The sequence below is a fragment of the Sinocyclocheilus anshuiensis genome, unplaced genomic scaffold (genome assembly GCF_001515605.1).
Source record: "Sinocyclocheilus anshuiensis isolate Anshui unplaced genomic scaffold, SAMN03320099.WGS_v1.1 scaffold1635, whole genome shotgun sequence".
In the NCBI taxonomy this organism is placed as follows: domain Eukaryota; kingdom Metazoa; phylum Chordata; class Actinopteri; order Cypriniformes; family Cyprinidae; genus Sinocyclocheilus; species Sinocyclocheilus anshuiensis.
This window is the reverse complement of record NW_015549682.1, coordinates 650,937-663,117: the sequence shown is the minus strand read 5'-3', so window position 1 is coordinate 663,117 and position 12,181 is coordinate 650,937. Positions and strand designations below refer to the sequence as shown.

The 12,181-nt window shown below is 36.3% G+C and overlaps 1 protein-coding gene across 1 annotated transcript; it reads left to right on the top strand.

The window, feature by feature from the left end:
- The first annotated feature begins 7,990 nt into the window (after positions 1-7,990).
- On the top strand, positions 7,991-10,608 carry exosc4 (exosome component 4). Its single transcript, XM_016449723.1, has 3 exons — positions 7,991-8,262; positions 9,244-9,450; positions 10,046-10,608. Exons 1-3 carry the CDS (start codon positions 8,092-8,094, stop codon positions 10,403-10,405), a joined length of 738 nt encoding a protein of 245 aa, XP_016305209.1. The 5' UTR covers positions 7,991-8,091; the 3' UTR covers positions 10,406-10,608.
- Positions 10,609-12,181: the final 1,573 nt, after the last annotated feature.

Below are 12,181 nucleotides of genomic sequence, written 5' to 3'. Positions count from 1 at the left end.
TCAAACTCTCCTCCTCGCCATGCTTTAAAGGTCCCATGGCATGAAAATTTCACTTTATGAGGTTTTTTTAACATTAATATGAGTTCCCCTAGCCTGCCTATGGTCCCCCAGTGGCTAGAAATGGCGATAGGTGTAAACCGAGCCCTGGGTATCCTGCTTTGCCTTTGAGAAAATGAAAGCTCAGATGGCCCAATCTGGAATCTTCCCTTTATGTCGTCATACGGGGAAAGGTTACCTCCCCTTTCTCTGCTTTGCCCGCCCAGAGAATTTGGCCCGCCCATGAGAAAATGAGCTACTACCGTGCGAGGCGAGCACAATATTTTTTTATCCTCAAGAGACATCACGGCTTGCAAACGAGCGAAGCATGGCAGTTGCCCCGCCTCTCTCCTCCTCATTAGCATTTAAAGCTACGGACACAGAAATGGCACGTCCTAAGGAAAGCTCATTGTGGGACTGGCTCGTAGTGGCTGAAATTCTGCACCAAGGCTGAATTTCGGGAAAGAGACTTCAGATACAGTACTAGGGACCACTTAGGCCTATATAAAAGCATCCAAAAAGCAGCATGTCATGGGACCTTTAAGAAAAATAGACACACGTCCTCTTCCAGGCAGATTTGCAGCATCTTTAGTTGATTGGAACATCTTAATTATTGCCCTGATGGTGGAAATGGGGATTTTAGCTCGTTTCTTACAGCCACTTTCTCTTTTGTGAAGCTCAACAATCTTGTTCTGCACATCAGAACTATATTCTTTAGTTTTACTCCTTGTGATGGATGATTAAGGGAATTTGGCCTTTGTGTTCCTCATATTTATAATCTTGTGGAACAGGAAGTCAGGGCTGGAAAATTTCATAGTCACCCTGTGTGCTAAAAAATGTAAATATGAATGGGAATATAGATATTTTACTCATAAGAATTTCTGGGGGTGCCACTAATTGTGGCAACATTCACTGAAGAAAAATAATGAGATTATCTCCCCACTTTCAGTTGTTTTACTTCAATGATAGGTTAGAATTTTTGTGAATTATTTGAATGAAAGATCAAAAAGATCAACGATGCAGATTTATTTTCACAGCCAACTTTGATCATATTTACCAAGGGTGCCAATATTAGTGGAGGGCACTGTGCGTGTGTGTGTGTATGTGTGTAAATATATGTATGTTATGCTCTAACAATATAAATAAATTAAATTAAATAAAAAAACTGAAAAATTAATAAAACCCACAATAAAATCCAGTATGTGTTTTTCACATCAACACTCAATTGAAAATACTATTTAAACAAAATATGTTTCTTTTTGAATGACTGTCATTTTTTTTTTAGACAAACTGAGCAAAACAAGTATAAATCGTGGTTTTTGATTAGACCAACATAAAGCATATAAAAAAACAGTTTAAATAAATGACACGGTTGTTTCACTTTTTTCCAGTGTACATGTTAAGCAGTTCACAAATTGGATGGATAAATGGATGGAAGTTTCCTCAAATTCCATGTACTGCATATATATTCCACTTGTGTAGATTGTATTGTTTGACCTTTGTCCCAGACTCTTAAAATATGAAAATCCATCATAAACCTATTTAAACCCTATGACAAAAACAATGACGTTTCCCAGATTGGTTTAAATAACCTATTGTAATATAAAAAGAGCTTATCATTAATAATAATAAATAATATGCAAATTAAATGTACTCATAATCAAAGTAATATTTAGGCTACCTGTGACTTCATCTGTGTCCTGGCTGGAGTAAGAGCCAAACATAACATATGTTGCAGGTGGAGGAGATATACAAAATTACTGGCAGTGTGTGTAAGGCACACTAGGTTCATATAGCATCACCACAGCCACAAATCCACCGTACTGCCTTTCCTAAAACACACTTTCATTAGACGTCCAGGGACCCAAGAACTGACACTCCTGGACAGGGATGAACCGAGACTAAAAATCAGCCCAGGATATAAACTGGCCCATAAATGCATCATAAGCATCACAGATGACCGGTTATATTTCAAAAGATTTCACAATTCATGACCCCTTTAAAAGCACATTTTCACTAGATTTAACAGTCAAAGCGTGATCCTAAGATTCCGGTTGTAAACGAATGTGCTCCAGGGACTGGAATCTGTAGTTAGCACTAAACAGCTTTATGTGCAGAATAGCACACTAAACACTGCAGATTTATATGGAGCAGGTCAAGCTTTTATCATTTAAAAATCGAACTTATATTGAAACAACAAGTAGCACTTTTTCACAAATTAATAAGGTTTATATAGGCCTAACATAAGAATCTTCTTTCAAAAACAAAGAAACAGAAATCTTGCAAATCCCAAACTAGTGTAATAGTGTAAGTGTATCACATATAGGAGTTTTTTTTTATTTTATTACAAATTCTGTTTAGAATCACTTTAATGCATGACGATAACGATTAGACTATAAACCCCTAAAGTGCCTTCCGAAGCCACCAAGAGTCAGTGCTGCAGTCATAGGCCTACTTCAACAGAGTAATGCATATGTAGATTTTTCAAACGTGTTTTGTTTAATTGATAAAGCTTGTATTTTGATAAAAATGTTTTTAATGATTAGGCAAAGTTTGTAATCGTTAGCTATATGATGTTAATAATTTCTTCTTCTTCTTTAACAAATCAGCCACTGGACATATATAAATTAGCCAATGCCTGGAACTGATAAAAATGAAAGGGGAAAGAATGATATGGGCAGCAAGCAAGCATAAATCAATCAATCACTAAATACAAAGTGAAGAGACCACTATATAACTAGAGAAACAAAAATATGAAAAACAAAAGTCAGTGTCCCCTAACTAACCCGAACACAAAGCAATGGGCCAATAAGGTTTATTTCTGAAAGTGAAAGTAAAAGAGAGACCGAAACGAAGAAGAGAGAACACACACACACACACACACACACACACACACACACACACACACACACACACACACAAATACACAGATAGTATCTAGATAGGATGCTGAAAATAATCATTCAGCACAAATTCATTCAGGCGATCAGAGCTGATGATGATGATGATAATGATGATGGAGTGACAACACGATCATTTAATATTCTGCATGATTATTTATAATTAAACAATTCTGCTAACATTTGAATAATTCCTAAAATACCTGACCAATTCTGAACTGAAGGCATGTTCAATTGTCAATAATCATCCAAAATGAATATTAAATAGCTTAATTGGTCATATTGTTTTTTCTAAATCAGAAGAAACAATTACCAGTTAAGCTGTGCTTAGGGTTTGTAAGACTGTTATAAAAACAAACAAATGAACATTATCAGTCGTTATAATTCATAATCTACACTCTCTGATGTTGACAGCTCAATAAATTACTTTCAAAGTAATTGAACTATACTCATCATTTGCTGTTTTCAAATGTTAATGCCATTAAAAGAAACAATCCCCTGTTCCCTAAAAAAAATACAATATATTTATTCCATCATGTTTAAAAATGTACTTTTATTTTTTGTATTTGTACAAACTGCCTTCTATTTACTTTACCCACACATATCCTGATGTTGTCTGTATGTTTCTTCTGCATGTTTATATGTCAATCATAACAACATTTTTGGTTGGAAGAAGTCTGTCACAAAATGGCATCTTAAAAAGCGGATAGTTTCTGTCAGTTTTGAGATATTTGTGTAGCGGAGACTTATGGAGTTCACCATTGTTATCTCTCAAACAAGCTTGACAGAAGACTTGACGCTAATCTCAGTAAATGGCATATAGTGTTTTGTGACATCCTTGCTGTGGTCATTTGGTTTAGCATCCTCCGTTTATTTAGTTTTTGTATTTTGTCTCGGTAACGCTAGCCAGGCGTGTGGTGTTTTGTGTAGGCCTATATTTGTGTACTGCCTGCAACGATCGCGCTATTGACAGCTGTATTTACATGAATCCTGAGCGTTTGGTAGATTTAGCTAGTAAGCAGTGTCAGGATGAAATGCAGCGCAGAGATTGAGGAGTGGCTGCTGACAAATAGATTATGTCACGGAGAACAATACAGCGGCTGCTGGTGTGGCATGAGGCTGCCTGGAAATTATACAGCATGCAGACATGTAACGATACAGAAGGACAGGAACAACGCCTCACAATCCGGGACAGTCCCCATACAAGACGGGATCAGTGTCAAGAAAAATTTGACTCACAATTATTGTGTTTTGGTCACCATCTCCATGGCCTGCAGCTGTGCTCCAATGAGCCATGTTATTGTGTCTATGCAAATGTTTTGAGGGCCAATTTTCAAAACTGACACTTTAACTTTTAAAAGTGTCATTTTAGTTTGCTAATCTCCCATTAGCTTAGAGAACCCCATTCTTCAAGTGTAGGAATTCAGTTTCAAATGTTCTTACTTCCTGAGAACTTTGGCACACCTTTTAAACTTTTAAACACCTTAAAATCAGAATGTCGGTTCAATAAAAACATATAACCTTTTCACACTGCCTTACTGATTTTAAATGAATGAATTCTAAATATTTGAAATTATTTAAAATAAATGCTGTATTCTAAACAAATAGCATGTACAAGAACAAATCACATGTTAAGGAAACATTTCACATGCATCATAGCACAACAGAAAAAAATAAATCAATACAAATAAATAAAAGAGAGGGCACATTAGTTGCATTAATTATATATAATGATTTAAAATGTTAATTTACATAAGACATTATAATAGAATTATATTAAAATGCACATGGGCGATTAAGCACCATTAGGCATTCTTTTTATGTAAAACATGTTAAAGGAAGAGCATATTGCACCTGTTATAGATGCTTTACTGTTTTTAGATTGTGACATATCTATGCACATTTTAACCTCTTCTCAAGTACTTTAAAACACTACATTTGCATTTATGCATATGGAATTTACACAAAAATTAAATAAAATGAATAATGAAACCAGGATAATTTGAGTAATGATTCTTAGATTTATAGGATAAATGAAATGCTTTTAAAATATTGTCAGCGATAAAACATTTTTCCAAAAGCACTGGGCGTCTTGGCAGGACCAAAACAAATGGGAAATTGTTTCAGTGGAACTTTTGCAGAAAAAAAAATCACTTTTAAATATTTGTAGAAATCGTCTGGTAGGATGAATTATTTTGAATGAGATTTCCTTAATCTTATTTGTAAGGAGGAAATTTTAAGGCAACGTCCAAACTTGAGTCCAGTTTACATTATTAAGGATATAAAAATCACAGAAGGAGCATATACAAGAGCATCTAATTTTATAGTTTGTAGTAAATGTGGCTGATTCGTAGAGAAAAATGAAATGCATTATTCCCACATGAGGGAGCTCTCTGCAGAGTTGTGATTTCCTGCTTCCCTCACACTTGAAACCCATTCATTCGCTATTACAAGCAGGATAAACAGACTTTCTGGTTCACTCATTCTTGCCTTTCTCTGGACAGCAGTTCTGAGAGGTTCATATTGTTACTGGATATTAACATCCAGTTAAATATATATTAACAGATATTAACATCCATAAATCCAGCCAGTTCTATCAAACCTCTACAATGAATCCAGAACGCGGCAGCAAGATGAATTTTTAATTCACACCTCTGTTCATCAATTTGCACTGGCTACCAGTAGCTGCTCGCATAAAATTCAAGGCATTAATGTTTGCCTACAAAACCACCACTGGCTCGGCACCCCTTTACCTAAATTCATTACTTCAGACTTATGTGCCTCTAGAAGCTTGCGTTCTGCAAGTGAACAGCGCTTTATTGAGCCATCTCAAAGAAGCACAAAATCACTTTCACGTACTTTTACATTAACTGTTCCCTCCTGGTGGAATAACCTGCCCAACTCAATCCCAGCAGCTGAGTCCTTAGCCATCTTCAAGAAACGACTAAAAACACATCTGTTCCATCTTTATTTGACCCTCTAACTCTAGCACTCTCTATTCTAATTCTATTCTTTATTTTAAAAAGCATGTACCTTTTAGACTTGCACTCTATTCATTTGCTTGTTTTCTTAAAAACAAAAAACAAAAATCAATCTTTCTATTCTTTTTCTATTCTATCTGTTTTCTTTTTATTTATTATATCATTTGGATCCTACAGCATCTTCTGTCTCCTCTGAGTTTCTATTTGTGGTAGGACACAAACAATCGCTGGCCTCTCTCAACATGAAGGCACGACATATTAAATCTCAGCAACACCAACATCATAAAGATCAAGAGATCATGAAAGCAAATTGTCCACGAGCGTATCTGATAGAGCGGCCTTATGTCTCACATGGGACAAAGAGAATTAAGTAAGTACGTATAGAACAGAAATAGAACTATCTGAAATATCTGATAGAAACCCGAAAGATGCTAAAAGCAATAACTGACTTTTAATAGGAATCATTGCATCAACAATAATGAATGAAATGAAGTTGTTGGACACATGCTTAATTAAGAATTGATGCAATACTAATATGTTTTGTAAAATAGAAATGTGACCCTGGAGCACAGGTATATGTAGCAATAGCCAAAATGCATTGCATCGATCAAATTATACATTTTTCTTTTATGCCACAAATCATTAGAATGTTAAAGGTCAGGCTCCATGAAGATATTTTGTAAATTTCCTACCATAAGTATATCAAAACGTAATTTTTGATTAGTAATATGCATTGCTAAGGACTTTATTGGTTCATGAGACATTTCCAGCTGCATATCTCAGTAAAACATACAGCAGCAGCTGACTGTGAATATACAGTGTCTTGTGTCTAACTGTCATGGTTCGCTACTGTGAGGAGCACGGAGCGAAGAACGAGGAGACGCAGAGTCGAATTCAAACTTATAGACTTTAATAATATCCAGGCAGGGAAACAGAAAAACACATGAGCAAGGGTAGACATCAACAACTCCAGACAAGGGAGAACAGAACGGGCTAGAATTCAAATACACTCTTAAAAATAAAGGTGCTTCACGATGCCATAGAAGAACCTTTTTGTCTAAATGGTTCCATAAAGAACCTTTAACATCTGAAGAAACTTTCTGTTTCACAAAAGGTTCTTTGTGGCGAAAGAAGGTTCTTCAGATTACAAAAAGGTAAGAAAGAGATGGTTCTTTAAAGAACCTTTGACTGAATGGTTCTTTGTGGAACCAAAAATGGTTCTTCTATGGCATCGCTTGAAGAGCCTTTTGAAGCACCTTTATTTTTAAGAGTGTAGTTGTATCTCGGCCAAATATTGTCCTATAAAACCATACCATACATCAATGGAAAGCTTATTGTATAGTCATGTTTGGTGTGAGCACATGGCTTCTGTCATGTTTGGTTCTATGTGCCATATGGTCTTCCTGGACTGTGTTTTCACCCACTAACAGATAAGATTTTCTTATATTAAAAATACAGGTCCTATAGAAACTCAACAGAGTACACTTCTAGCTCCATCGTCCTGAAGTCATTGTTGTTGTTGTTGTTGTTTTTAATGCCTGAAATAAAGTCTGTGGTTAATACAAGCTCAAGACATTTTTCACGTTTTATTTCACAACATAAAGCACATCAGCAATTCTGGACTTCTGCATTTTTCAGTTCCTCTGGCAATTCTTTTCCACGATGCAGTAAAGCAGAGATATCCAAAACTGAGGAAGCTCTGGTCTTCACGGGTCATTTTATAGTTTATTGGAAGATTAGGTGTACACGTTTTAGTTTCAATTATTACTGGTTTTCTAACAAATCACAGGTGCATTCATTGTTATTGGGCTTTTAATTTGGGGCATGTATATTCACAATACACAATTTGTTTTTTACTACTACAATTTGATATGCATTGCATGGCTTGTTGTAATAAAAACAATGTTGCAGACTAAAATGCAGCCATATAGGAGATTCATGATGTTAAAAAAGGATGTTTTTTTGTTTTTTTTGTACTACACTGGTATCCGTTTCACACTCCAGCTCAGTAGACAGCGGTAGTGCACCAGATAAGTGTATCCAGAGAAGAAGACCTCAATACTAACCTACCATAGTCCAGCAGGCGGAGGTATTTACATTCCGAGACTGAAATCAACAACAAGAAGATCAGTGAAGAAGCCAACGCGTGTGTTTTACTGAATGAGCAGTGCTCAATGGCGGGGCTCGAGTTGCTGTCGGATCAGGGGTACCGACTCGATGGACGGAAAGCGTCCGAGCTGCGCAAGGTTCAGGCCCGCACGAGCGTGTTCGCGCAGGCGGACGGATCCGCGTATCTGGAGCAGGGCAACACTAAAGCACTGGCCGTGGTGTATGGACCGCATGAGGTCAGGCCTTATATCAGCGCATCATGCGTGTCAGATAGACCAATAATAATATATATCAATATATTTAAGCAATGCGGGTAGTGTGTTTTATATAACGGGGCCTGAACAGCATTGTTTTGAACACAACTGTAAACTTTTCCGAAAGCTTCTCCGTCGTAACGCAGTAACGTTAATTAATTAACAAGCACGCATCTTACCATGCGGGTGATGCATTAGGGAAAAAAAGACAAAAAAACGAAACAATTACATTTTCATCAGTTACATCTGCTGAAAGCAGGTACGATGTTAGGCTCATTTTGAGCACAAAATGCAAAATTGGCCTAATTCTAAATAGTAAAGTTCCATTTTCAAAAGCACAAACAAAATAGCGTTTAATTGCTGTATACAATACTATTAAAAGTTTGTGATAAATGAAAATGTTAACACATGTTTAAATACAGTTTTATTTATCATATGTTCTTATATTTCTTTAGCTTGTAATGTGTTTTTTTTTTATACTCATAATCTTGTAATACTGTTTGAATCTGGTATTTTCAATGGTTGCTATCTACTATTTTTCATTATGTTATTTGACATTATAATAACATTGAATTGTTAAAAGTACACATAATCCACAACAATTAAATGAAAAAAAAAATAAAATAAAATCTGTTGTCCCTAAGCGAGATTTCAATGATATTTTGAGCACAAAACTAGTAGTAAATATCCTCTGGGCACCTAGGGAGAACTTTTTGAAGATTCGAGGATTTGGTCAACATACAAACTACTGCAACAAGATTCAAAACTCCTTGAAGCAGTGTTTCGAACACACCATCTCAGTTAATACGTTTTTGTCATTTCCTGTTACCAAACAGCTAGGATTTAAGTCTTTCTCATTTTCAGTATGTGTCAGCAGTTACTCCAGACAGACACCATTAAGAAACCTGCATTTTGTGTCATTTATCCATACTGTCCTCACATGATTTTTCTGGCTCCCTGTAGACGCGAGGCTCTCGCAGTAAATCTCTGCACGATCGTGCAGTCATTAACTGTCAGTACAGCATGGCCACGTTCAGCACGGCGGAGAGGAAGAGACGTCCACACGGAGACCGCAAGTCCAGCGAGATGAGCCTTCATCTCAAACAGACCTTTGAAGCTGCGGTGCTCACCGAGCTCTACCCACGATCACAAATCGACATCTACGTTAAGGTAAGAGCACTCAACTTAAACTAAATGTAATCTAGAAGTGCTAATTGTGTGTGCTAACCTGTAGTAACGGGTTATAAAGAATTATACGTGACCCTGGACCACAAAACCAGTCTTAAGTGTCAATTTTTCTGAAAAGCTGAATAAATAAGCTTTCCATCAATGTATGGTTTGATAGGATAGGACAAATTTTGACCGAGATACAACTATTTGAAAATCTGGAATCTGAGGGTGCAAAGAATTGAGTTCTTTCACCAACTACCACACGTAATATTGTGAAAACATTCAGGGAATCCAGAGAAATCGCAGTACATGTAGGGCAAGGCAGTAAACCTCAGTTGAATGTGCTTGACCTTTGAGCCCTCAGATGGCATTGCATAAGAAACCGTCATGCTGCAGTGTTATATATAGCGACATGGGCTCAGGAGTACTTCAGAAAACTGCTGTCACTTAACACAGTCTGCTGCTGCATCAAGAAATGCAACTTGAATATCTTGTTACTCTAGGAGAAAGAGTCACTTAAAATACAAAGTTCAGATCGTATCGCATTTGATTGGCTATAATATCCACAATCCCTGTCTCTGGTCATGTGCTGTAGATTCTGCAGGCAGACGGTGGGAACTACAGTGCTTGTGTGAATGCTGCTACTCTGGCTCTGGTGGACGCTGGCATTCCCATGCGTGACTATGTGTGTGCCTGCACTGCCGGTTTTGTGGAGGACACGCCGCTGGCCGATCTGTGTCACGCAGAGGAGAGCGGAGGAGGAATGTCTCTGGCGCTGGCCCTGCTGCCCCGCAACGGAAACATCGCCCTGCTGCAGATGGACGCCCGGCTCCACCAGGACCACTTGGATGCTTTAATAGAGGCAGCCATGACGGCGTGTAAAGGTCTCAGCAAAGTCCTGGACGGTGTTGTGCGTCAGCATCTAGAAGAGGTTTCAGTTCTGACCAGAGATTGAGGAGGAGAGCAGCTTTGATGGTAAAACGTCCTGTTAACTCCCGGAAACGGACGGTGTTATCATTTGTAGAATGAAGCCTACATTTGGCTGAAGTGACAGATTTGAACCACAACAAAAAAATATGGATGAAACGCCATGTATAATTTCGACAAAAATTGTTTTGTAACAATAAAGATCTCCATTTTGAAAGAGTTTCATGAAAAGATTTTGGTATGTTTTTCCTTTTGTGTACTTCTGTACACTATAATTTCCCCCCCCCACTAATAGATTATAAAAATTTATTCCACATCTGTTTTGTACTGCCAGTAGTTTGTGCAAAAAAAACATTGTGAATAAACACATCCTAATCAGGCTTTATCAAACCAGGGAATTTAAGGGGGTTTGTGAGTTCATGAAAAGCTATTAATTAAAGGGGTCATATGATGTTGCTAAAAATAACATTATTTTGTGTATTTGGTGTAATGAAATGTTTATGCGGTTTAAGGTTCAAAAAACACATTATTTTCCACATACTGTACATTATTGTTTCTCCTCTATGCCCCGCCTTTCTGCATCGATTTTTACAAAGCTCATCGGTCTGAAAAGCGGTTTTAGGACGGCGTGGTTAACTCTTAACTTTTATAAAGAATATCTCTTTGGATTTGAGACTTTAGTCTGTGCAAATTTACAGATCTTCTTTATGCACCAAGAGCTTGTAACACTTCAAAGAGAAAGGAAAAATTGAAATCGCATCATATGACCCCTTTAAATGATTTTTACATTGTGTCATATCTGAACTTTTGCATCACATTTGCATAATTTATAAAGTACAATTATAATTTAAAGAAAGCACCGTTACACATATGCTGAATTATTTTCAAATAAGTTAAGCAAATTTTAATAGCAATGTATATTTTGTCAATTCTCAAAGTAAAAATAATGAATTGAACATCCTGAAACAGACAATGAACAGTGTGTGTAAATGATAAAGACACTTAGGTGCGTCCCAAATCGCGTACTTATGCACTATTCTATGACGTTCTGTAGTATAAATAGTGCGAGTAGTGCGTTCACACTGAAAATTCCAAAAAGAAAAAGTGCACTTTAAATACCCGGATGATGCACTTAAATAAAATAACCGAGAAAATGAAGTGTGGAATGTTGGACACTTCATTTTTTTTTTTTTCTTTTATTGCAAACAATTCAGAGTTGACATTAATGAATAACAACTTTGCATACATTACACATAATGTATCAACAATACATCCAATGTCATCTGAACATATGGAAGAGGAGAAGAAAAAAAAAAGAAGTTGACAATGACTTAAAAGAAAGATGCATTTAAATAGCTTTTTTATGAACATAAAGAAAGGCAGGAACAGAACAAATAAAGAAAAGAGGATTTTAAAAAAAACACCAAAACAAGTATTAATCACGGTACATGAAAGATCTCATCATATCTCTTCAAAAAATAAATACATTTTTTTGTTATTTATTACTCTTAGTGATTTAATTCAATGTTCTACTTCACATAAGAAATCTATAAAAGTAGGTAATTTCTTAAGAAACCTTTGTTTGTTAAAATAGAATTTTGCCACAAGGATAAGAAAGTTGACAGCAGATTCTAAAGATTTGTTTTGGTTTTCAAAAAAAGCAAACAACATCCTTAATGTGTAAATTACAGTTCATATTAACTTTAGAAAAACAATAGGAACTCAAATCTTTCCAGAAAAGTGATGAAACATTACAAGAGAAAAATAAAATGACAAATATCTTCACTTCCTTTTTTACAGAAGG